Source organism: Petromyzon marinus, chromosome 21, assembly GCF_048934315.1.
Source record: "Petromyzon marinus isolate PM22_M1 ecotype Great Lakes invasive population chromosome 21, UKy_Petmar_22M1.pri1.0, whole genome shotgun sequence".
Lineage (NCBI taxonomy): Eukaryota > Metazoa > Chordata > Hyperoartia > Petromyzontiformes > Petromyzontidae > Petromyzon > Petromyzon marinus.
Window position 1 is genome coordinate 11,445,679 of NC_133687.1, and position 26,022 is coordinate 11,471,700.

At 52.3% G+C, this 26,022-nt stretch overlaps 1 protein-coding gene and 1 long non-coding RNA gene across 11 annotated transcripts; one reads left to right on the forward strand and one right to left on the reverse strand.

The window, feature by feature from the left end:
- On the reverse strand, positions 1-25,008 carry LOC116944409 (uncharacterized). 10 transcript variants are annotated; one of them, XR_012942535.1, is made up of 14 exons: positions 24,898-25,008; positions 24,419-24,598; positions 22,735-24,012; positions 21,049-22,326; positions 18,136-20,640; positions 17,651-17,830; positions 15,952-17,242; positions 14,253-15,543; positions 9,644-13,844; positions 9,159-9,338; positions 6,247-8,750; positions 4,063-6,140; positions 2,852-3,654; positions 1-2,552 (listed from the first exon to the last, which is right to left on the reverse strand). XR_012942535.1 is itself a non-coding variant. In XM_076068572.1 (8 exons), exons 1-4 carry the CDS (start codon positions 6,467-6,469, stop codon positions 4,337-4,339), a joined length of 813 nt encoding a protein of 270 aa, XP_075924687.1. In that variant the 3' UTR covers positions 1-1,464; positions 1,896-1,962; positions 2,373-2,552; positions 2,852-3,654; positions 4,063-4,336. The 10 variants fall into 10 exon arrangements, 9 of the variants coding, with proteins under 9 accessions (XP_075924687.1, XP_075924684.1, XP_075924683.1 ...); XM_076068572.1 differs by lacking the exons at positions 9,159-9,338; positions 9,644-13,844; positions 14,253-15,543; ... (5 more) ...; positions 24,419-24,598; positions 24,898-25,008 and having other exon boundaries at positions 1-1,464; positions 1,896-1,962; positions 2,373-2,552; ... (2 more) ...; positions 5,764-5,943; positions 6,247-6,469; XM_076068569.1 differs by lacking the exons at positions 9,159-9,338; positions 9,644-13,844; positions 14,253-15,543; ... (5 more) ...; positions 24,419-24,598; positions 24,898-25,008 and having other exon boundaries at positions 2,852-3,161; positions 3,588-3,654; positions 4,063-4,438; ... (1 more) ...; positions 5,764-5,943; positions 6,247-6,469.
- LOC142925572 (uncharacterized) lies at positions 2,663-26,022 on the forward strand. Its single transcript, XR_012942536.1, has 2 exons — positions 2,663-2,768; positions 4,465-26,022. It is a non-coding gene; the product is annotated as an uncharacterized LOC142925572 (long non-coding RNA).

Consider the following 26,022-nt stretch of genomic DNA (forward strand, 5'->3'; position numbering starts at 1 on the left):
TCAGCGTTTATTGTACACGTGTTTTGTACATAGCCATGGCTTACTTTCTCACTCTTATTATCTAGAACGCTGCTGGCAGCCTTAACAGACTTGAGGCAAGTTCTGAGTTATGTCAACGAGCATCTGTGAAGGATGGCACGGCACATGGGTGGATGGCCAGCACAACGCCTGGCCACCTTTGTCTCACCAGTGCTAATGTGAACATGCAAACTCCACTCGCAAACACACACTACATTATAAGACGCACCCCCAATATTTGCTTTAACATGGGCGGTGGGGGGGCAGTGTGTCTTGCAATCCAGAGAATACCCAACACGAGTGGTCCAGCAATCCACTGGCTGCACTTGCAGCAGTGTGCCTGTAGGGGCTGCTCTGAACGAAAAGGTTTGGGGTGATGCAGAGAGAGAAAGAGCGATGCGCGCTTGCCATTGTACTGAGAGACCGCAAGACAAGGAACACACGGATCAGAGAGTGTACACAAGTCCACGACATATTAACAGTCAGTGATTGTAAGGGGGTGTGGCGGATTGTCATGGTGGAGGGTGGATTGGATAGTGATGGTGAGGGGTGGGCGGATAGCGATGGTAGAGGGTGAGGCGGATAGTGAAGGTGAGGGGTGAGGCGGCTCGTAATGGTAATGGGTGGGGCGAATGGTGAAGGTGGGGGGTGATGCGAATGGGGGGCATCGTCATGTTTGTGGATGGGGGGGCATCGTCATGGTGCGGGGTGAGGAGTACAGTGATGGTACAGGGTGACGCGGATAGTGATTTTGGAAGGTGGGTTGAATAGTGATGGTGGGAGTGGGGCAGATAGTGATGGTAGGGATGGGGTTGACGGTGATGGTGGGGTTTGGGGCGGATGGAGATGGTGGGGGATGGGGCGGATGGTGATATTGGGGGATGGGGCGAATAGTGATGGTGGGGGTTGGGGCTTCTTGTGATAGTAAGGGGTGAGATGGTCGGGCAGGATGGAGGGGAAGCGGAGAGAAGATTTTCAGACGAAAATCTTCTCCCCGTGGCAGTGCTTCTTGCTGATTGAAGGCCTCCTGCAAAAGTCATTATAATATGAGAGGTTGACTGTCAGGTGGCTTCCACTTCGTAGACCTCGGCCACGAAGGAGGAGCAAGCCCTCTGTGCCCGCGTCGTCACCCTCACTGCAGCTCGTGGGCGCTTTGCGGGATGAGCCAAGCAGCTGCTGCTGTCGGGTCCAGCTGCTCTTTTCCGCCGGGGTCGTTGAGGTGGCTTCATGGCCGCCTCCATCTCGAGGCAGATGTCCTTGACAGCCGCCGCCTCCCAGAACCCGACTGTAGGAACTGGTCGACCTCTGATAACTGAGGCCCGCACAGGCCCGGACAGCAGCAGCTGTACAGCTGCTCATGTCCGAGCAGGGGCTCCTCGGCCGTCAGGAGACAGGCGTCGAGGAGGTGGTAGTACTCCGTTGACTCCGCTCCTTCGGCACAGGATTCTGGAGGGAAAGCGAGACCTAGTGCACGATCAAGGACGGGCACGTCAAAGCTTTGATTTAAAGCTTTCGTGACTGCAGGGATTCATATTCATGGTTATTTCGGTAAAGTCATGTAGAAGGGAAACAAAAATATGAAACAAAAAAATTATCACGACGTTTCGACTGCGACACAAGCAATCATCAGGTGTGAAAACCACAACAAGAAAGTTTTTTTTTACTTCTACGTGACTTTCCGAAAGAACCAAGAATACACGTCAAAGTTGTTTCCCACTGAAGCAAGCGAGTGGTGGTGTTGATTGTTACTCGCGATGAGCACCTACCCCAAGTCTGTTACGGCTACACGGGGCGGGGTTTGGTCGGATCAGAATCTCAATCTACATACTGGAGGAATACGATGAACTATAAAGCTCGTTTTCACAGATGTTCAGTACCTTGGTTCGCCTCGTAGTCCTCGACCACTTTGGCCCAAGCGGCTGTGGAGGAGGACCTCGCAGGCTTCTTAGAATCCGGAGCCGAAAAGGGAGGGAACCGGGGGCGGAGGAAAAAAGTTGTGAAGCGTGCCACTAAGCACGCTCCTCATGTACAGCTGCAGAGACGAAGATCCCCCTGGTAGCCTTGGGCTAGAGCTGTGCTGAAGAGCAGCACGGCACACCACGCCTGGCCACCTTTGTCTCCCCTATGTTGGTGTTTTCAAGGGGAGGTCTCCACATTGGTAATGTTTTAACACGTTGAATCAGATACTGTAATCGTTTTGAGTCTGAGTGGACGTAGAGGAGGCCCATGACTTTTTCAAATGAATCTCAACCACTGTGGAATATAAATTTGCGCTACTCTCGCGACACAACAACAGCCCTGCCGACTCCCCATGCGGGAATCTACACACACACAGCGACACTCGCTCCACTCACCATGTCTTTCTGTGCAATTTTCTCGTACGAGGTCATTCTTCAGGAATCTTGAGCGTTGCAAGAACGCAGCTATTTGGCTGGCGTCACGGCATGTCACGTGCTCCGTGCTGCATGAATCGGAGAGGAGCCCAGCACACGAACCACTCGCATGGGGGGGCCTTGTGCATCCTTCTGAACAGACTGTTGGTAGAAGGTGCGCACACACACCCCAACAAATACCCTTCGTATAGTGATGGAGGGCTGGGTGAATAGTGATGGTGGGGGTTGGGGATTATTGTGATAGTGGGGGGTGAGATGGTCGGGGAGGCGGAGAGAAGATTTTCAGACGAAAATCTTCTCCCCGTGGCAGCGCTTCTTGCTGATTGAAGGCCTCCTGCAAAAGTCATAATATGAGACGTTGACTGTCAGGTGGCTTCCATTTCGTAGACCTCGGCCGCAAAGGAGGAGCAAGCCCTCTGTGCCCGTGTCGTCACCCTCACCGCAGCTCGGAGGCGCTTTGCGGGATGAGCCAAGCAGCTGCTGCTGTTGGGTCCAGCTGCTCTTTTCTGCCGGGGTCGTTGAGGTGGCTTCATGGCCACCTCCATCTCGAGGCAGATGTCCTTGACAGCAGCCGCCTCCCAGAACCCGACTGTAGGAACTGGTCGACCTCTGATAACTGAGGCCCGCACAGGCCCGGACAGCAGCACCTGTACAGCTGCTCATATCCGAGCAGGGGCTCCTCGGCCGTCAGGAGGCAGGTGTCGAGGAGGTGGTAGTACTCCGTTGACTCCGCTCCTTCGGCACAGGATTCTGGAGGGAAAGCGAGACCTAGTGCACGATCATGGACAGGCACGTCAAAGCTTTGATTTAAAGCTTTCGTGACTGCAGGGATTCATATTCATGGTTCTTTCGGTAAAGTCACGTAGAAAGGAAACAAAAATATGAAACAAAAAGATTATCACCACGTTTCGACTGCAACACAATCATCAGGTGTGAAAACCACAACAAGAAAGTTTTTTAAACTTCTACGTGACTTTCCGAAAGAACCAAGAATACACGTCAAAGTTGTTTCCCACTGAAGCAAGCGTGTGGTGGTGTTGATTGTTACTCGCGATGAGCACCTACCCCAAGTCTGTTACGGCTACACGGGGCGGGGTTTGGTCGGATCAGAATCTCAATCTACATACTGGAGGAATACGATGAACTATAAAGCTCGTTTTCACAGATGTTCAGTACCTTGGTTCGCCTCGTAGTCCTCGACCACTTTGGCCCAAGCGGCTGTGGAGGAGGACCTCGCAGGCTTCTTAGAATCCGGAGCCGAAAAAGGAGGGAACCGGGGGCGGAGGAAAAAAGTTGTGAAGCGTGCCACTAAGCACGCTCCTCATGTACAGCTGCAGAGACGAAGATCCCCCTGGTAGCCTTGGGCTAGAGCTGTGTTGAAGAGCAGCACGGCACACCACGCCTGGCCACCTTTGTCTCCCCTATGTTGGTGTTTTCAAGGGGAGGTCTCCACATTGGTAATGTTTTAACACGTTGAATCAGATACTGTAATCGTTTTGAGTCTGAGTGGACGTAGAGGAGGCCCATGACTTTTTCAAATGAATCTCAACCACTGTGGAATATAAATTTGCGCTACTCTCGCGACACAACAACAGCCCTGCCGACTCCCCATGCGGGAATCTACACACACAGCGACACTCGCTCCACTCACCATGTCTTTCTGTGCAATTTTCTCGTATGAGGTCATTCTTCAGGAATCTTGAGCGTTGCAAGAACGCAGCTATTTGGCTGGCGTCACGGCATGTCACGTGCTCCGTGCTGCATGAATCGGAGAGGAGCCCAGCACACGAACCACTCGCATGGGGGGGCCTTGTGCATCCTTCTGAACAGACTGTTGGTAGAAGGTGCACGCACACACCCCAACAAATACCCTTCGTATAGTGATGGTGGAGGGCGGGGTGAATAGTGATGGTGGGGGTTGGGGCTTATTGTGATAGTGGGGGGTGAAATGGTCGGGGAGGCGGAGAGAAGATTTTCAGACGAAAATCTTCTCCCCGTGGCAGCGCTTCTTGCTGATTGAAGGCCTCCTGCAAAAGTCATTATAATATGAGAGGTTGACTGTCAGGTGGCTTCCACTTTGTAGACCTCGGCCACAAAGGAGGAGCAAACCCTCTGTGCCCGTGTCGTCACCCTCACCGCAGCTCGGAGGCGCTTTGCGGGATGAGCCAAGCAGCTGCTGCTGTTGGGTCCAGCTGCTCTTTTCCGCCGGGGTCGTTGAGGTGGCTTCATGGCCGCCTCCATCTCGAGGCAGATGTCCTTGACAGCCGCCTCCCAGAACCCGACTAGGAACTGTTCTACCTCAGATAATTCAGGCCCGCACAGGCCCGGGCAGCAGCAGCAGCTGTACAGCTGCTCATATCCGAGCAGGGGCTCCTCGGCCATCAGGAGGCAGGCGTCGAGGAGGTGGTAGTACTCCGTTGACTCCGCTCCTTCGGCACAGAATTCTGGGGGGAAAGCATGACCTAGTGCACGATCGAGGACGGGCACGTCAAAGCTTTAATTTAAAGCTTTCGTGACTGCAGGGTCTTCATATTCATGGTTCTTTCGGTAAAGTCACATAGAAGGGAAACAAAAATATAAAACAAAAAAATTCTCACGACGTTTCGACTGCAACACAAGCAATCATTGGGTGTGAAAACCACAACAAGAAAGTTTTTTTTTTTAACTTCTACGTGACTTTCCCGAAAGAACCAAGAATACACGTCAAAGTTGTTTCCCACTGAAGCAAGTGAGTGGTGGTGTTGATTGTTACTCGCGATGAGCACCTACCCCAAGTCTGTTACGGCTACACGGGGCAGGGTTTGGTCGGATCAGAATCTCAATCTACATACTGGAGGAATACGATGAACTATAAAGCCCGTTTTCACAGATATTCAGTACCTTGGTTCGCCTCGTAGTCCTCGACCACTTCGGCCCAAGCGGCTATGGAGGACCTCGCAGGCTTCTTAGAATCCGGAGCCAAAAAGGGAGGGAACCGGGGGCGGAGGAAGAAAGTTGTGAAGCGTGCCACTAAGCACGCTCCTCATGTACAGCTGTAGAGATGAAGATCCCCCTGGTAGCCTTGGGCTAGAGCTGTGCTGAAGAGCAGCACGGCACACCACGCCTGGCCACCTTTGTCTCCCCTATGCTGGTGTTTTCAAGGGGAGGTCTCCACATTGGTAATGTTTTAACACGTTGAATCAGATACTGTAATCGTTTTGAGTCTGAGTGGACTTAGAGGAGGCCCATGACTTTTTCAAATGAATCTCAACCACTGTGGAATATAAATTTGCGCTACTCTCGCGACACAACAACAGCCCTGCCGACTCCCCATGCGGGAATCTACACACACAGCGACACTCGCTCCACTCACCATGTCTTTCTGTGCAATTTTCTCGTATGAGGTAATTCTTCAGGAATCTTGAGCGTTGCAAGAACGCAGCTATTTGGCTGGCGTCACGGCATGTCACGTGCTCCGTGCTGCATGAATCGGAGAGGAGCCCAGCACACGAACCACTCGCATGGGGGGGCCTTGTGCACCCTTCTGAACAGACTGTTGGAAGAAGGTGCACACACACACCCCAACAAATACACTTCGTATAGTGATGGTGGAGGGCGGGGTGAATAGTGATGGTGGGGGTTGGGGATTATTGTGATAGTGGGGGGGTGAGATGGTCGGGGAGACAGAGAGAAGATTTTCAGACGAAAATCTTCTCCCCGTGGCAGCGCTTCTTGCTGATTGAAGGCCTCCTGCAAAAGTCATAATATGAGACGTTGACTGTCAGGTGGCTTCCATTTCGTAGACCTCGGCCGCAAAGGAGGAGCAAGCCCTCTGTGCCCGTGTCGTCACTCTCACCGCAGCTCGGAGGCGCTTTGCGGGATGAGCCAAGCAGCTGCTGCTGTTGGGTCCAGCTGCTCTTTTCTGCCGGGGTCGTTGAGGTGGCTTCATGGCCGCCTCCATCTCGAGGCAGATGTCCTTGACTGCCGCCGCCTCCCAGAACCCGACTGTAGGAACTGGTCGACCTCTGATAACTGAGGCCTGCACAGGCCCGGACAGCAGCACCTGTACAGCTGCTCATATCCGAGCAGGGGCTCCTCGGCCGTCAGGAGGCAGGTGTCGAGGAGGTGGTAGTACTCCGTTGACTCCGCTCCTTCGGCACAGGATTCTGGAGGGAAAGCGAGACCTAGTGCACGATCATGGACAGGCACGTCAAAGCTTTGATTTAAAGCTTTCGTGACTGCAGGGATTCATATTCATGGTTCTTTCGGTAAAGTCACGTAGAAGGGAAACAAAAATATGAAACAAAAAGATTATCACCACGTTTCGACTGCAACACAATCATCAGGTGTGAAAACCACAACAAGAAAGTTTTTTTTAAACTTCTACGTGACTTTCCGAAAGAACCAAGAATACACGTCAAAGTTGTTTCCCACTGAAGCAAGCGTGTGGTGGTGTTGATTGTTACTCGCGATGAGCACCTACCCCAAGTCTGTTACGGCTACACGGGGCGGGGTTTGGTCGGATCAGAATCTCAATCTACATACTGGAGGAATACGATGAACTATAAAGCTCGTTTTCACAGATGTTCAGTACCTTGGTTCGCCTCGTAGTCCTCGACCACTTTGGCCCAAGCGGCTGTGGAGGAGGACCTCGCAGGCTTCTTAGAATCCGGAGCCGAAAAGGGAGGGAACCGGGGGCGGAGGAAAAAAGTTGTGAAGCGTGCCACTAAGCACGCTCCTCATGTACAGCTGCAGAGACGAAGATCCCCCTGGTAGCCTTGGGCTAGAGCTGTGCTGAAGAGCAGCACGGCACACCACGCCTGACCACCTTTGTCTCCCCTATGTTGGTGTTTTCAAGGGGAGGTCTCCACATTGGTAATGTTTTAACACGTTGGATCAGATACTGTAATCGTTTTGAGTCTGAGTGGACGTAGAGGAGGCCCATGACTTTTTCAAATGAATCTCAACCACTGTGGAATATAAATTTGCGCTACTCTCGCGACACAACAACAGCCCTGCCGACTCCCCATGCGGGAATCTACACACACACAGCGACACTCGCTCCACTCACCATGTCTTTCTGTGCAATTTTCTCGTACGAGGTCATTCTTCAGGAATCTTGAGCGTTGCAAGAACGCAGCTATTTGGCTGGCGTCACGGCATGTCACGTGCTCCGTGCTGCATGAATCGGAGAGGAGCCCAGCACACGAACCACTCGCATGGGGGGGCCTTGTGCATCCTTCTGAACAGACTGTTGGTAGAAGGTGCACACACACACCCCAACAAATACCCTTCGTATAGTGATGGTGGAGGGCTGGGTGAATAGTGATGGTGGGGGTTGGGGATTATTGTGATAGTGGGGGGTGAGATGGTCGGGGAGGCGGAGAGAAGATTTTCAGACGAAAATCTTCTCCCCGTGGCAGCGCTTCTTGCTGATTGAAGGCCTCCTGCAAAAGTCATAATATGAGACGTTGACTGTCAGGTGGCTTCCACTTCGTAGACCTCGGCCGCAAAGGAGGAGCAAGCCCTCTGTGCCCGTGTCGTCACCCTCACCGCAGCTCGGAGGCGCTTTGCGGGATGAGCCAAGCAGCTGCTGCTGTTGGGTCCAGCTGCTCTTTTCTGCCGGGGTCGTTGAGGTGGCTTCATGGCCGCCTCCATCTCGAGGCAGATGTCCTTGACAGCCGCCGCCTCCCAGAACCCGACTGTAGGAACTGGTCGACCTCTGATAACTGAGGCCCGCACAGGCCCGGACAGCAGCAGCTGTACAGCTGCTCATATCCGAGCAGGAGCTCCTCTGCCGTCAGGAGACAGGCGTCGAGGAGGTGGTAGTACTCCGTTGACTCCGCTCCTTCGGCACAGGATTCTGGAGGGAAAGCGAGACCTAGTGCACGATCAAGGACGGGCACGTCAAAGCTTTGATTTAAAGCTTTCGTGACTGCAGGGATTCATATTCATGGTTCTTTCGGTAAAGTCACGTAGAAGGGAAACAAAAATATGAAACAAAAATTATCACGACGTTTCGACTACAACACAAGCAATCATCGGGTGTGAAAACCACAACAAGAAAGTTTTTTTTTTTAAACTTCTACGTGACTTTCCGAAAGAACCAAGAATACACGTCAAAGTTGTTTCCCACTGAAGCAAGTGAGTGGTGGTGTTGATTGTTATTCGCGATGAGCACCTACCCCAAGTCTGTTACGGCTACACGGCGCGGGGTTTGATCAGATCAGAATCTCAATCTACATACTGGAGGAATACGATGAACTATAAAGCTCGTTTTCACAGATGTTCAGTACCTTGGTTCGCCTCGTAGTCCTCGACCACTTCGGCCCAAGCGGCTGTGGAGGACCTCGCAGGCTTCTTAGAATCCGGAGCCAAAAAGGGAGGGAACCGGGGGCGGAGGAAGAAAGTTGTGAAGCGTGCCACTAAGCACGCTCCTCATGTACAGCTGCAGAGACGAAGATCCCCCTGGTAGCCTTGGGCTAGAGCTGTGCTGAAGAGCAGCACGGCACACCACGCCTGGCCACCTTTGTCTCCCCTATGCTGGTGTTTTCAAGGGGAGGTCTCCACATTGGTAATGTTTTAACACGTTGAATCAGATACTGTAATCGTTTTGAGTCTGAGTGGACTTAGAGGATGCCCATGACTTTTTCAAATGAATCTCAACCACTGTGGAATATAAATTTGCGCTACTCTCGCGACACAACAACAGCCCTGCCGACTCCCCATGCGGAAATCTACACACACAGCGACACTCGCTCCACTCACCATGTCTTTCTGTGCAATTTTCTCGTATGAGGTCATTCTTCAGGAATCTTGAGCGTTGCAAGAACGCAGCTATTTGGCTGGCGTCACGGCATGTCACGTGCTCCGTGCTGAATGAATCGGAGAGGAGCCCAGCACACGAACCACTCGCATGGGGGGGCCTTGTGCATCCTTCTGAACAGACTGTTGGTAGAAGGTGCACACACACACCCCAACAAATACCCTTCGTATAGTGATGGTGGAGGGCTGGGTGAATAGTGATGGTGGGGGTTGGGGATTATTGTGATAGTGGGGGGTGAGATGGTCGGGGAGGCGGAGAGAAGATTTTCAGACGAAAATCTTCTCCCCGTGGCAGCGCTTCTTGCTGATTGAAGGCCTCCTGCAAAAGTCATTATAATATGAGAGGTTGACTGTCAGGTGGCTTCCACTTCGTAGACCTCGGCCACAAAGGAGGAGCAAGCCCTCTGTGCCCGTGTCGTCACCCTCACCGCAGCTCGGAGGCGCTTTGCGGGATGAGCCAAGCAGCTGCTGCTGTTGGGTCCAGCTGCTCTTTTCTGCCGGGGTCGTTGAGGTGGCTTCATGGCCGCCTCCATCTCGAGGCAGATGTCCTTGACAGCCGCCGCCTCCCAGAACCCGACTGTAGGAACTGGTCGACCTCTGATAACTGAGGCCCGCACAGGCCCGGACAGCAGCAGCTGTACAGCTGCTCATATCCGAGCAGGAGCTCCTCTGCCGTCAGGAGACAGGCATCGAGGAGGTGGTAGTACTCCGTTGACTCCGCTCCTTCGGCACAGGATTCTGGAGGGAAAGCGAGACCTAGTGCACGATCAAGGACGGGCACGTCAAAGCTTTGATTTAAAGCTTTCGTGACTGCAGGGATTCATATTCATGGTTCTTTCGGTAAAGTCACGTAGAAGGGAAACAAAAATATGAAACAAAAATCATCACGACGTTTCGACTACAACACAAGCAATCATCGGGTGTGAAAACCACAACAAGAAAGTTTTTTTTTTAAACTTCTACGTGACTTTCCGAAAGAACCAAGAATACACGTCAAAGTTGTTTCCCACTGAAGCAAGTGAGTGGTGGTGTTGATTGTTATTCGCGATGAGCACCTACCCCAAGTCTGTTACGGCTACACGGCGCGGGGTTTGATCAGATCAGAATCTCAATCTACATACTGGAGGAATACGATGAACTATAAAGCTCGTTTTCACAGATGTTCAGTACCTTGGTTCGCCTCGTAGTCCTCGACCACTTTGGCCCAAGCGGCTGTGGAGGACCTCGCAGGCTTCTTAGAATCCGGAGCCAAAAAGGGAGGGAACCGGGGGCGGAGGAAGAAAGTTGTGAAGCGTGCCACTAAGCACGCTCCTCATGTACAGCTGCAGAGACGAAGATCCCCCTGGTAGCCTTGGGCTAGAGCTGTGCTGAAGAGCAGCACGGCACACCACGCCTGGCCACCTTTGTCTCCCCTATGCTGGTGTTTTCAAGGGGAGGTCTCCACATTGGTAATGTTTTAACACGTTGAATCAGATACTGTAATCGTTTTGAGTCTGAGTGGACTTAGAGGATGCCCATGACTTTTTCAAATGAATCTCAACCACTGTGGAATATAAATTTGTGCTACTCTCGCGACACAACAACAGCCCTGCCGACTCCCCATGCGGAAATCTACACACACAGCGACACTCGCTCCACTCACCATGTCTTTCTGTGCAATTTTCTCGTATGAGGTCATTCTTCAGGAATCTTGAGCGTTGCAAGAACGCAGCTATTTGGCTGGCGTCACGGCATGTCACGTGCTCCGTGCTGCATGAATCGGAGAGGAGCCCAGCACACGAACCACTCGCATGGGGGGGCCTTGTGCACCCTTCTGAACAGACTGTTGGAAGAAGGTGCACACACACACCCCAACAAATACACTTCGTATAGTGATGGTGGAGGGCGGGGTGAATAGTGATGGTGGGGGTTGGGGATTATTGTGATAGTGGGGGGGTGAGATGGTCGGGGAGACAGAGAGAAGATTTTCAGACGAAAATCTTCTCCCCGTGGCAGCGCTTCTTGCTGATTGAAGGCCTCCTGCAAAAGTCATAATATGAGACGTTGACTGTCAGGTGGCTTCCATTTCGTAGACCTCGGCCGCAAAGGAGGAGCAAGCCCTCTGTGCCCGTGTCGTCACTCTCACCGCAGCTCGGAGGCGCTTTGCGGGATGAGCCAAGCAGCTGCTGCTGTTGGGTCCAGCTGCTCTTTTCTGCCGGGGTCGTTGAGGTGGCTTCATGGCCGCCTCCATCTCGAGGCAGATGTCCTTGACAGCCGCCGCCTCCCAGAACCCGACTGTAGGAACTGGTCGACCTCTGATAACTGAGGCCTGCACAGGCCCGGACAGCAGCACCTGTACAGCTGCTCATATCCGAGCAGGGGCTCCTCGGCCGTCAGGAGGCAGGTGTCGAGGAGGTGGTAGTACTCCGTTGACTCCGCTCCTTCGGCACAGGATTCTGGAGGGAAAGCGAGACCTAGTGCACGATCATGGACAGGCACGTCAAAGCTTTGATTTAAAGCTTTCGTGACTGCAGGGATTCATATTCATGGTTCTTTCGGTAAAGTCACGTAGAAGGGAAACAAAAATATGAAACAAAAAGATTATCACCACGTTTCGACTGCAACACAATCATCAGGTGTGAAAACCACAACAAGAAAGTTTTTTTTAAACTTCTACGTGACTTTCCGAAAGAACCAAGAATACACGTCAAAGTTGTTTCCCACTGAAGCAAGCGTGTGGTGGTGTTGATTGTTACTCGCGATGAGCACCTACCCCAAGTCTGTTACGGCTACACGGGGCGGGGTTTGGTCAGATCAGAATCTCAATCTACATACTGGAGGAATACGATGAACTATAAAGCTCGTTTTCACAGATGTTCAGTACCTTGGTTCGCCTCGTAGTCCTCGACCACTTTGGCCCAAGCGGCTGTGGAGGAGGACCTCGCAGGCTTCTTAGAATCCGGAGCCGAAAAGGGAGGGAACCGGGGGCGGAGGAAAAAAGTTGTGAAGCGTGCCACTAAGCACGCTCCTCATGTACAGCTGCAGAGACGAAGATCCCCCTGGTAGCCTTGGGCTAGAGCTGTGCTGAAGAGCAGCACGGCACACCACGCCTGGCCACCTTTGTCTCCCCTATGTTGGTGTTTTCAAGGGGAGGTCTCCACATTGGTAATGTTTTAACACGTTGGATCAGATACTGTAATCGTTTTGAGTCTGAGTGGACGTAGAGGAGGCCCATGACTTTTTCAAATGAATCTCAACCACTGTGGAATATAAATTTGCGCTACTCTCGCGACACAACAACAGCCCTGCCGACTCCCCATGCGGGAATCTACACACACACAGCGACACTCGCTCCACTCACCATGTCTTTCTGTGCAATTTTCTCGTACGAGGTCATTCTTCAGGAATCTTGAGCGTTGCAAGAACGCAGCTATTTGGCTGGCGTCACGGCATGTCACGTGCTCCGTGCTGCATGAATCGGAGAGGAGCCCAGCACACGAACCACTCGCATGGGGGGGCCTTGTGCATCCTTCTGAACAGACTGTTGGTAGAAGGTGCACACACACACCCCAACAAATACCCTTCGTATAGTGATGGTGGAGGGCTGGGTGAATAGTGATGGTGGGGGTTGGGGATTATTGTGATAGTGGGGGGTGAGATGGTCGGGGAGGCGGAGAGAAGATTTTCAGACGAAAATCTTCTCCCCGTGGCAGCGCTTCTTGCTGATTGAAGGCCTCCTGCAAAAGTCATAATATGAGACGTTGACTGTCAGGTGGCTTCCACTTCGTAGACCTCGGCCGCAAAGGAGGAGCAAGCCCTCTGTGCCCGTGTCGTCACCCTCACCGCAGCTCGGAGGCGCTTTGCGGGATGAGCCAAGCAGCTGCTGCTGTTGGGTCCAGCTGCTCTTTTCTGCCGGGGTCGTTGAGGTGGCTTCATGGCCGCCTCCATCTCGAGGCAGATGTCCTTGACAGCCGCCGCCTCCCAGAACCCGACTGTAGGAACTGGTCGACCTCTGATAACTGAGGCCCGCACAGGCCCGGACAGCAGCAGCTGTACAGCTGCTCATATCCGAGCAGGAGCTCCTCTGCCGTCAGGAGACAGGCGTCGAGGAGGTGGTAGTACTCCGTTGACTCCGCTCCTTCGGCACAGGATTCTGGAGGGAAAGCGAGACCTAGTGCACGATCAAGGACGGGCACGTCAAAGCTTTGATTTAAAGCTTTCGTGACTGCAGGGATTCATATTCATGGTTCTTTCGGTAAAGTCACGTAGAAGGGAAACAAAAATATGAAACAAAAATTATCACGACGTTTCGACTACAACACAAGCAATCATCGGGTGTGAAAACCACAACAAGAAAGTTTTTTTTTTTAAACTTCTACGTGACTTTCCGAAAGAACCAAGAATACACGTCAAAGTTGTTTCCCACTGAAGCAAGTGAGTGGTGGTGTTGATTGTTATTCGCGATGAGCACCTACCCCAAGTCTGTTACGGCTACACGGCGCGGGGTTTGATCAGATCAGAATCTCAATCTACATACTGGAGGAATACGATGAACTATAAAGCTCGTTTTCACAGATGTTCAGTACCTTGGTTCGCCTCGTAGTCCTCGACCACTTCGGCCCAAGCGGCTGTGGAGGACCTCGCAGGCTTCTTAGAATCCGGAGCCAAAAAGGGAGGGAACCGGGGGCGGAGGAAGAAAGTTGTGAAGCGTGCCACTAAGCACGCTCCTCATGTACAGCTGCAGAGACGAAGATCCCCCTGGTAGCCTTGGGCTAGAGCTGTGCTGAAGAGCAGCACGGCACACCACGCCTGGCCACCTTTGTCTCCCCTATGCTGGTGTTTTCAAGGGGAGGTCTCCACATTGGTAATGTTTTAACACGTTGAATCAGATACTGTAATCGTTTTGAGTCTGAGTGGACTTAGAGGATGCCCATGACTTTTTCAAATGAATCTCAACCACTGTGGAATATAAATTTGTGCTACTCTCGCGACACAACAACAGCCCTGCCGACTCCCCATGCGGAAATCTACACACACAGCGACACTCGCTCCACTCACCATGTCTTTCTGTGCAATTTTCTCGTATGAGGTCATTCTTCAGGAATCTTGAGCGTTGCAAGAACGAAGCTATTTGGCTGGCGTCACGGCATGTCACGTGCTCCGTGCTGCATGAATCGGAGAGGAGCCCAGCACACGAACCACTCGCATGGGGGGGCCTTGTGCATCCTTCTGAACAGACTGTTGGTAGAAGGTGCACACACACACCCCAACAAATACCCTTCGTATAGTGATGGTGGAGGGCTGGGTGAATAGTGATGGTGGGGGTTGGGGATTATTGTGATAGTGGGGGGTGAGATGGTCGGGGAGGCGGAGAGAAGATTTTCAGACGAAAATCTTCTCCCCGTGGCAGCGCTTCTTGCTGATTGAAGGCCTCCTGCAAAAGTCATTATAATATGAGAGGTTGACTGTCAGGTGGCTTCCACTTCGTAGACCTCGGCCACAAAGGAGGAGCAAGCCCTCTGTGCCCGTGTCGTCACCCTCACCGCAGCTCGGAGGCGCTTTGCGGGATGAGCCAAGCAGCTGCTGCTGTTGGGTCCAGCTGCTCTTTTCTGCCGGGGTCGTTGAGGTGGCTTCATGGCCGCCTCCATCTCGAGGCAGATGTCCTTGACAGCCGCCGCCTCCCAGAACCCGACTGTAGGAACTGGTCGACCTCTGATAACTGAGGCCCGCACAGGCCCGGACAGCAGCAGCTGTACAGCTGCTCATATCCGAGCAGGAGCTCCTCTGCCGTCAGGAGACAGGCATCGAGGAGGTGGTAGTACTCCGTTGACTCCGCTCCTTCGGCACAGGATTCTGGAGGGAAAGCGAGACCTAGTGCACGATCAAGGACGGGCACGTCAAAGCTTTGATTTAAAGCTTTCGTGACTGCAGGGATTCATATTCATGGTTCTTTCGGTAAAGTCACGTAGAAGGGAAACAAAAATATGAAACAAAAATCATCACGACGTTTCGACTACAACACAAGCAATCATCGGGTGTGAAAACCACAACAAGAAAGTTTTTTTTTTAAACTTCTACGTGACTTTCCGAAAGAACCAAGAATACACGTCAAAGTTGTTTCCCACTGAAGCAAGTGAGTGGTGGTGTTGATTGTTATTCGCGATGAGCACCTACCCCAAGTCTGTTACGGCTACACGGCGCGGGGTTTGATCAGATCAGAATCTCAATCTACATACTGGAGGAATACGATGAACTATAAAGCTCGTTTTCACAGATGTTCAGTACCTTGGTTCGCCTCGTAGTCCTCGACCACTTCGGCCCAAGCGGCTGTGGAGGACCTCGCAGGCTTCTTAGAATCCGGAGCCAAAAAGGGAGGGAACCGGGGGCGGAGGAAGAAAGTTGTGAAGCGTGCCACTAAGCACGCTCCTCATGTACAGCTGCAGAGACGAAGATCCCCCTGGTAGCCTTGGGCTAGAGCTGTGCTGAAGAGCAGCACGGCACACCACGCCTGGCCACCTTTGTCTCCCCTATGCTGGTGTTTTCAAGGGGAGGTCTCCACATTGGTAATGTTTTAACACGTTGAATCAGATACTGTAATCGTTTTGAGTCTGAGTGGACTTAGAGGATGCCCATGACTTTTTCAAATGAATCTCAACCACTGTGGAATATAAATTTGTGCTACTCTCGCGACACAACAACAGCCCTGCCGACTCCCCATGCGGAAATCTACACACACAGCGACACTCGCTCCACTCACCATGTCTTTCTGTGCAATTTTCTCGTATGAGGTCATTCTTCAGGAATCTTGAGCGTTGCAAGAACGAAGCTATTTGGCTGGCGTCACGGCATGTCACGTGCTCCGTGCTGCATGAATCGGAGAGGAGCCCAGCACACGAACCACTCGCATGGGGGGGCCTTGTGCATCCTTCTGAACAGACTGTTGGTAGAAGGTGCACACACACACCCCAACAAATACCCTTCGTATAGTGATGGTGGAGGGCTGGGTGAATAGTGATGGTGGGGGTTGGGGATTATTGTGATAGTGGGGGGTGAGATGGTCGGGGAGGCGGAGAGAAGATTTTCAGACGAAAATCTTCTCCCCGTGGCAGCGCTTCTTGCTGATTGAAGGCCTCCTGCAAAAGTCATTATAATATGAGAGGTTGACTGTCAGGTGGCTTCCACTTCGTAGACCTCGGCCACAAAGGAGGAGCAAGCCCTCTGTGCCCGTGTCGTCACCCTCACCGCAGCTCGGAGGCGCTTTGCGGGATGAGCCAAGCAGCTGCTGCTGTTGGGTCCAGCTGCTCTTTTCTGCCGGGGTCGTTGAGGTGGCTTCATGGCCGCCTCCATCTCGAGGCAGATGTCCTTGACAGCCGCCGCCTCCCAGAACCCGACTGTAGGAACTGGTCGACCTCTGATAACTGAGGCCCGCACAGGCCCGGACAGCAGCAGCTGTACAGCTGCTCATATCCGAGCAGGAGCTCCTCTGCCGTCAGGAGACAGGCATCGAGGAGGTGGTAGTACTCCGTTGACTCCGCTCCTTCGGCACAGGATTCTGGAGGGAAAGCGAGACCTAGTGCACGATCAAGGACGGGCACGTCAAAGCTTTGATTTAAAGCTTTCGTGACTGCAGGGATTCATATTCATGGTTCTTTCGGTAAAGTCACGTAGAAGGGAAACAAAAATATGAAACAAAAATCATCACGACGTTTCGACTACAACACAAGCAATCATCGGGTGTGAAAACCACAACAAGAAAGTTTTTTTTTTAAACTTCTACGTGACTTTCCGAAAGAACCAAGAATACACGTCAAAGTTGTTTCCCACTGAAGCAAGTGAGTGGTGGTGTTGATTGTTATTCGCGATGAGCACCTACCCCAAGTCTGTTACGGCTACACGGCGCGGGGTTTGATCAGATCAGAATCTCAATCTACATACTGGAGGAATACGATGAACTATAAAGCTCGTTTTCACAGATGTTCAGTACCTTGGTTCGCCTCGTAGTCCTCGACCACTTCGGCCCAAGCGGCTGTGGAGGACCTCGCAGGCTTCTTAGAATCCGGAGCCAAAAAGGGAGGGAACCGGGGGCGGAGGAAGAAAGTTGTGAAGCGTGCCACTAAGCACGCTCCTCATGTACAGCTGCAGAGACGAAGATCCCCCTGGTAGCCTTGGGCTAGAGCTGTGCTGAAGAGCAGCACGGCACACCACGCCTGGCCACCTTTGTCTCCCCTATGCTGGTGTTTTCAAGGGGAGGTCTCCACATTGGTAATGTTTTAACACGTTGAATCAGATACTGTAATCGTTTTGAGTCTGAGTGGACTTAGAGGATGCCCATGACTTTTTCAAATGAATCTCAACCACTGTGGAATATAAATTTGCGCTACTCTCGCGACACAACAACAGCCCTGCCGACTCCCCATGCGGAAATCTACACACACAGCGACACTCGCTCCACTCACCATGTCTTTCTGTGCAATTTTCTCGTATGAGGTCATTCTTCAGGAATCTTGAGCGTTGCAAGAACGCAGCTATTTGGCTGGCGTCACGGCATGTCACGTGCTCCGTGCTGAATGAATCGGAGAGGAGCCCAGCACACGAACCACTCGCATGGGGGGGCCTTGTGCATCCTTCTGAACAGACTGTTGGTAGAAGGTGCACACACACACCCCAACAAATACCCTTCGTATAGTGATGGTGGAGGGCTGGGTGAATAGTGATGGTGGGGGTTGGGGATTATTGTGATAGTGGGGGGTGAGATGGTCGGGGAGGCGGAGAGAAGATTTTCAGACGAAAATCTTCTCCCCGTGGCAGCGCTTCTTGCTGATTGAAGGCCTCCTGCAAAAGTCATTATAATATGAGAGGTTGACTGTCAGGTGGCTTCCACTTCGTAGACCTCGGCCACAAAGGAGGAGCAAGCCCTCTGTGCCCGTGTCGTCACCCTCACCGCAGCTCGGAGGCGCTTTGCGGGATGAGCCAAGCAGCTGCTGCTGTTGGGTCCAGCTGCTCTTTTCTGCCGGGGTCGTTGAGGTGGCTTCATGGCCGCCTCCATCTCGAGGCAGATGTCCTTGACAGCCGCCGCCTCCCAGAACCCGACTGTAGGAACTGGTCGACCTCTGATAACTGAGGCCCGCACAGGCCCGGACAGCAGCAGCTGTACAGCTGCTCATATCCGAGCAGGAGCTCCTCTGCCGTCAGGAGACAGGCATCGAGGAGGTGGTAGTACTCCGTTGACTCCGCTCCTTCGGCACAGGATTCTGGAGGGAAAGCGAGACCTAGTGCACGATCAAGGACGGGCACGTCAAAGCTTTGATTTAAAGCTTTCGTGACTGCAGGGATTCATATTCATGGTTCTTTCGGTAAAGTCACGTAGAAGGGAAACAAAAATATGAAACAAAAATCATCACGACGTTTCGACTACAACACAAGCAATCATCGGGTGTGAAAACCACAACAAGAAAGTTTTTTTTTTAAACTTCTACGTGACTTTCCGAAAGAACCAAGAATACACGTCAAAGTTGTTTCCCACTGAAGCAAGTGAGTGGTGGTGTTGATTGTTATTCGCGATGAGCACCTACCCCAAGTCTGTTACGGCTACACGGCGCGGGGTTTGATCAGATCAGAATCTCAATCTACATACTGGAGGAATACGATGAACTATAAAGCTCGTTTTCACAGATGTTCAGTACCTTGGTTCGCCTCGTAGTCCTCGACCACTTCGGCCCAAGCGGCTGTGGAGGACCTCGCAGGCTTCTTAGAATCCGGAGTCGATAAGGGAGGGAACCGGGGGCGGAGGAAGAAAGTTGTGAAGCGTGCCACTAAGCACGCTCCTCATGTACAGCTGCAGAGACGAAGATCCCCCTGGTAGCCTTGGGCTAGAGCTGTGCTGAAGAGCAGCACGGCACACCACGCCTGGCCACCTTTGTCTCCCCTATGCTGGTGTTTTCAAGGGGAGGTCTCCACATTGGTAATGTTTTAACACGTTGAATCAGATACTGTAATCGTTTTGAGTCTGAGTGGACTTAGAGGATGCCCATGACTTTTTCAAATGAATCTCAACCACTGTGGAATATAAATTTGTGCTACTCTCGCGACACAACAACAGCCCTGCCGACTCCCCATGCGGGAATCTACACACACAGCGACACTCGCTCCACTCACCATGTCTTTCTGTGCAATTTTCTCGTATGAGGTCATTCTTCAGGAATCTTGAGCGTTGCAAGAACGAAGCTATTTGGCTGGCGTCACGGCATGTCACGTGCTCCGTGCTGCATGAATCGGAGAGGAGCCCAGCACACGAACCACTCGCATGGGGGGGCCTTGTGCATCCTTCTGAACAGACTGTTGGTAGAAGGTGCACACACACACCCCAACAAATACCCTTCGTATAGTGATGGTGGAGGGCTGGGTGAATAGTGATGGTGGGGGTTGGGGATTATTGTGATAGTGGGGGGTGAGATGGTCGGGGAGGCGGAGAGAAGATTTTCAGACGAAAATCTTCTCCCCGTGGCAGCGCTTCTTGCTGATTGAAGGCCTCCTGCAAAAGTCATTATAATATGAGAGGTTGACTGTCAGGTGGCTTCCACTTCGTAGACCTCGGCCACAAAGGAGGAGCAAGCCCTCTGTGCCCGTGTCGTCACCCTCACCGCAGCTCGGAGGCGCTTTGCGGGATGAGCCAAGCAGCTGCTGCTGTTGGGTCCAGCTGCTCTTTTCTGCCGGGGTCGTTGAGGTGGCTTCATGGCCGCCTCCATCTCGAGGCAGATGTCCTTGACAGCCGCCGCCTCCCAGAACCCGACTGTAGGAACTGGTCGACCTCTGATAACTGAGGCCCGCACAGGCCCGGACAGCAGCAGCTGTACAGCTGCTCATATCCGAGCAGGAGCTCCTCTGCCGTCAGGAGACAGGCATCGAGGAGGTGGTAGTACTCCGTTGACTCCGCTCCTTCGGCACAGGATTCTGGAGGGAAAGCGAGACCTAGTGCACGATCAAGGACGGGCACGTCAAAGCTTTGATTTAAAGCTTTCGTGACTGCAGGGATTCATATTCATGGTTCTTTCGGTAAAGTCACGTAGAAGGGAAACAAAAATATGAAACAAAAATCATCACGACGTTTCGACTACAACACAAGCAATCATCGGGTGTGAAAACCACAACAAGAAAGTTTTTTTTTTAAACTTCTACGTGACTTTCCGAAAGAACCAAGAATACACGTCAAAGTTGTTTCCCACTGAAGCAAGTGAGTGGTGGTGTTGATTGTTATTCGCGATGAGCACCTACCCCAAGTCTGTTACGGCTACACGGCGCGGGGTTTGATCAGATCAGAATCTCAATCTACATACTGGAGGAATACGATGAACTATAAAGCTCGTTTTCACAGATGTTCAGTACCTTGGTTCGCCTCGTAGTCCTCGACCACTTCGGCCCAAGCGGCTGTGGAGGACCTCGCAGGCTTCTTAGAATCCGGAGTCGATAAGGGAGGGAACCGGGGGCGGAGGAAGAAAGTTGTGAAGCGTGCCACTAAGCACGCTCCTCATGTACAGCTGCAGAGACGAAGATCCCCCTGGTAGCCTTGGGCTAGAGCTGTGCTGAAGAGCAGCACGGCACACCACGCCTGGCCACCTTTGTCTCCCCTATGCTGGTGTTTTCAAGGGGAGGTCTCCACATTGGTAATGTTTTAACACGTTGAATCAGATACTGTAATCGTTTTGAGTCTGAGTGGACTTAGAGGATGCCCATGACTTTTTCAAATGAATCTCAACCACTGTGGAATATAAATTTGTGCTACTCTCGCGACACAACAACAGCCCTGCCGACTCCCCATGCGGGAATCTACACACACAGCGACACTCGCTCCACTCACCATGTCTTTCTGTGCAATTTTCTCGTATGAGGTCATTCTTCAGGAATCTTGAGCGTTGCAAGAACGCAGCTATTTGGCTGGCGTCACGGCATGTCACGTGCTCCGTGCTGCATGAATCGGAGAGGAGCCCAGCACACGAACCACTCGCATGGGGGGGCCTTGTGCATCCTTCTGAACAGACTGTTGGTAGAAGGTGCACACACACACCCCAACAAATACCCTTCGTATAGTGATGGTGGAGGGCTGGGTGAATAGTGATGGTGGGGGTTGGGGATTATTGTGATAGTGGGGGGTGAGATGGTCGGGGAGGCGGAGAGAAGATTTTCAGACGAAAATCTTCTCCCCGTGGCAGCGCTTCTTGCTGATTGAAGGCCTCCTGCAAAAGTCATTATAATATGAGAGGTTGACTGTCAGGTGGCTTCCACTTCGTAGACCTCGGCCACAAAGGAGGAGCAAGCCCTCTGTGCCCGTGTCGTCACCCTCACCGCAGCTCGGAGGCGCTTTGCGGGATGAGCCAAGCAGCTGCTGCTGTTGGGTCCAGCTGCTCTTTTCTGCCGGGGTCGTTGAGGTGGCTTCATGGCCGCCTCCATCTCGAGGCAGATGTCCTTGACAGCCGCCGCCTCCCAGAACCCGACTGTAGGAACTGGTCGACCTCTGATAACTGAGGCCCGCACAGGCCCGGACAGCAGCAGCTGTACAGCTGCTCATATCCGAGCAGGAGCTCCTCTGCCGTCAGGAGACAGGCGTCGAGGAGGTGGTAGTACTCCGTTGACTCCGCTCCTTCGGCACAGGATTCTGGAGGGAAAGCGAGACCTAGTGCACGATCAAGGACGGGCACGTCAAAGCTTTGATTTAAAGCTTTCGTGACTGCAGGGATTCATATTCATGGGTCTTTCGGTAAAGTCACGTAGAAGGGAAACAAAAATTATCACGACGTTTCGACTACAACACAAGCAATCATCGGGTGTGAAAACCACAACAAGAAAGTTTTTTTTTTAAACTTCTACGTGACTTTCCGAAAGAACCAAGAATACACGTCAAAGTTGTTTCCCACTGAAGCAAGTGAGTGGTGGTGTTGATTGTTATTCGCGATGAGCACCTACCCCAAGTCTGTTACGGCTACACGGCGCGGGGTTTGATCAGATCAGAATCTCAATCTACATACTGGAGGAATACGATGAACTATAAAGCTCGTTTTCACAGATGTTCAGTACCTTGGTTCGCCTCGTAGTCCTCGACCACTTCGGCCCAAGCGGCTGTGGAGGACCTCGCAGGCTTCTTAGAATCCGGAGTCGATAAGGGAGGGAACCGGGGGCGGAGGAAGAAAGTTGTGAAGCGTGCCACTAAGCACGCTCCTCATGTACAGCTGCAGAGACGAAGATCCCCCTGGTAGCCTTGGGCTAGAGCTGTGCTGAAGAGCAGCACGGCACACCACGCCTGGCCACCTTTGTCTCCCCTATGCTGGTGTTTTCAAGGGGAGGTCTCCACATTGGTAATGTTTTAACACGTTGAATCAGATACTGTAATCGTTTTGAGTCTGAGTGGACTTAGAGGATGCCCATGACTTTTTCAAATGAATCTCAACCACTGTGGAATATAAATTTGTGCTACTCTCGCGACACAACAACAGCCCTGCCGACTCCCCATGCGGGAATCTACACACACAGCGACACTCGCTCCACTCACCATGTCTTTCTGTGCAATTTTCTCGTATGAGGTCATTCTTCAGGAATCTTGAGCGTTGCAAGAACGCAGCTATTTGGCTGGCGTCACGGCATGTCACGTGCTCCGTGCTGCATGAATCGGAGAGGAGCCCAGCACACGAACCACTCGCATGGGGGGGCCTTGTGCATCCTTCTGAACAGACTGTTGGTAGAAGGTGCACACACACACCCCAACAAATACCCTTCGTATAGTGATGGTGGAGGGCTGGGTGAATAGTGATGGTGGGGGTTGGGGATTATTGTGATAGTGGGGGGTGAGATGGTCGGGGAGGCGGAGAGAAGATTTTCAGACGAAAATCTTCTCCCCGTGGCAGCGCTTCTTGCTGATTGAAGGCCTCCTGCAAAAGTCATTATAATATGAGAGGTTGACTGTCAGGTGGCTTCCACTTCGTAGACCTCGGCCACAAAGGAGGAGCAAGCCCTCTGTGCCCGTGTCGTCACCCTCACCGCAGCTCGGAGGCGCTTTGCGGGATGAGCCAAGCAGCTGCTGCTGTTGGGTCCAGCTGCTCTTTTCTGCCGGGGTCGTTGAGGTGGCTTCATGGCCGCCTCCATCTCGAGGCAGATGTCCTTGACAGCCGCCGCCTCCCAGAACCCGACTGTAGGAACTGGTCGACCTCTGATAACTGAGGCCCGCACAGGCCCGGACAGCAGCAGCTGTACAGCTGCTCATATCCGAGCAGGAGCTCCTCTGCCGTCAGGAGACAGGCGTCGAGGAGGTGGTAGTACTCCGTTGACTCCGCTCCTTCGGCACAGGATTCTGGAGGGAAAGCGAGACCTAGTGCACGATCAAGGACGGGCACGTCAAAGCTTTGATTTAAAGCTTTCGTGACTGCAGGGATTCATATTCATGGGTCTTTCGGTAAAGTCACGTAGAAGGGAAACAAAAATTATCACGACGTTTCGACTACAACACAAGCAATCATCGGGTGTGAAAACCACAACAAGAAAGTTTTTTTTTTAAACTTCTACGTGACTTTCCGAAAGAACCAAGAATACACGTCAAAGTTGTTTCCCACTGAAGCAAGTGAGTGGTGGTGTTGATTGTTATTCGCGATGAGCACCTACCCCAAGTCTGTTACGGCTACACGGCGCGGGGTTTGATCAGATCAGAATCTCAATCTACATACTGGAGGAATACGATGAACTATAAAGCTCGTTTTCACAGATGTTCAGTACCTTGGTTCGCCTCGTAGTCCTCGACCACTTCGGCCCAAGCGGCTGTGGAGGACCTCGCAGGCTTCTTAGAATCCGGAGCCAAAAAGGGAGGGAACCGGGGGCGGAGGAAGAAAGTTGTGAAGCGTGCCACTAAGCACGCTCCTCATGTACAGCTGCAGAGACGAAGATCCCCCTGGTAGCCTTGGGCTAGAGCTGTGCTGAAGAGCAGCACGGCACACCACGCCTGGCCACCTTTGTCTCCCCTATGCTGGTGTTTTCAAGGGGAGGTCTCCACATTGGTAATGTTTTAACACGTTGAATCAGATACTGTAATCGTTTTGAGTCTGAGTGGACTTAGAGGATGCCCATGACTTTTTCAAATGAATCTCAACCACTGTGGAATATAAATTTGCGCTACTCTCGCGACACAACAACAGCCCTGCCGACTCCCCATGCGGGAATCTACACACAGCGACACTCGCTCCACTCACCATGTCTTTCTGTGCAATTTTCTCGTACGAGGTCATTCTTCAGGAATCTTGAGCGTTGCAAGAACGCAGCTATTTGGCTGGCGTCACGGCATGTCACGTGCTCCGTGCTGCATGAATCGGAGAGGAGCCCAGCACACGAACCACTCGCATGGGGGGGCCTTGTGCACCCTTCTGAACAGACTGTTGGAAGAAGGTGCACACACCCCAACAAATACACTTCGTATAGTGATGGTGGAGGGCGGGGTGAATAGTGATGGTGGGGGTTGGGGATTATTGTGATAGTGGGGGGGTGAGATGGTCGGGGAGACGGAGAGAAGATTTTCAGACGAAAATCTTCTCCCCGTGGCAGCGCTTCTTGCTGATTGAAGGCCTCCTGCAAAAGTCATAATATGAGACGTTGACTGTCAGGTGGCTTCCACTTCGTAGACCTCGGCCGCAAAGGAGGAGCAAGCCCTCTGTGCCCGTGTCGTCACCCTCACCGCAGCTCGGAGGCGCTTTGCGGGATGAGCCAAGCAGCTGCTGCTGTTGGGTCCAGCTGCTCTTTTCTGCCGGGGTCGTTGAGGTGGCTTCATGGCCGCCTCCATCTCGAGGCAGATGTCCTTGACAGCCGCCGCCTCCCAGAACCCGACTGTAGGAACTGGTCGACCTTTGATAACTGAGGCCCGCACAGGCCCGGACAGCAGCAGCTGTACAGCTGCTCATATCCGAGCAGGGGCTCCTCGGCCGTCAGGAGACAGGCGTCGAGGAGGTGGTAGTACTCCGTTGACTCCGCTCCTTCGGCACAGGATTCTGGAGGGAAAGCGAGACCTAGTGCACGATCAAGGACGGGCACGTCAAAGCTTTGATTTAAAGCTTTCGTGACTGCAGGGATTCATATTCATGGTTCTTTCGGTAAAGTCACGTAGAAGGGAAACAAAAATATGAAACAAAAATTATCACGACGTTTCGACTACAACACAAGCAATCATCGGGTGTGAAAACCACAACAAGAAAGTTTTTTTTTTAAACTTCTACGTGACTTTCCGAAAGAACCAAGAATACACGTCAAAGTTGTTTCCCACTGAAGCAAGTGAGTGGTGGTGTTGATTGTTATTCGCGATGAGCACCTACCCCAAGTCTGTTACGGCTACACGGCGCGGGGTTTGATCAGATCAGAATCTCAATCTACATACTGGAGGAATACCATGAACTATAAAGCTCGTTTTTACAGATGTTCAGTACCTTGGTTCGCCTCGTAGTCCTCGACCACTTCGGCCCAAGCGGCTGTGGAGGACCTCGCAGGCTTCTTAGAATCCGGAGCCAAAAAGGGAGGGAACCGGGGGCGGAGGAAGAAAGTTGTGAAGCGTGCCACTAAGCACGCTCCTCATGTACAGCTGCAGAGACGAAGATCCCCCTGGTAGCCTTGGGCTAGAGCTGTGCTGAAGAGCAGCACGGCACACCACGCCTGGCCACCTTTGTCTCCCCTATGCTGGTGTTTTCAAGGGGAGGTCTCCACATTGGTAATGTTTTAACACGTTGAATCATACTGTAATCGTTTTGAGTCTGAGTGGACGTAGAGGAGACCCACGACTTTTTCAAATAAATCTCAACCACGGGAATATAAA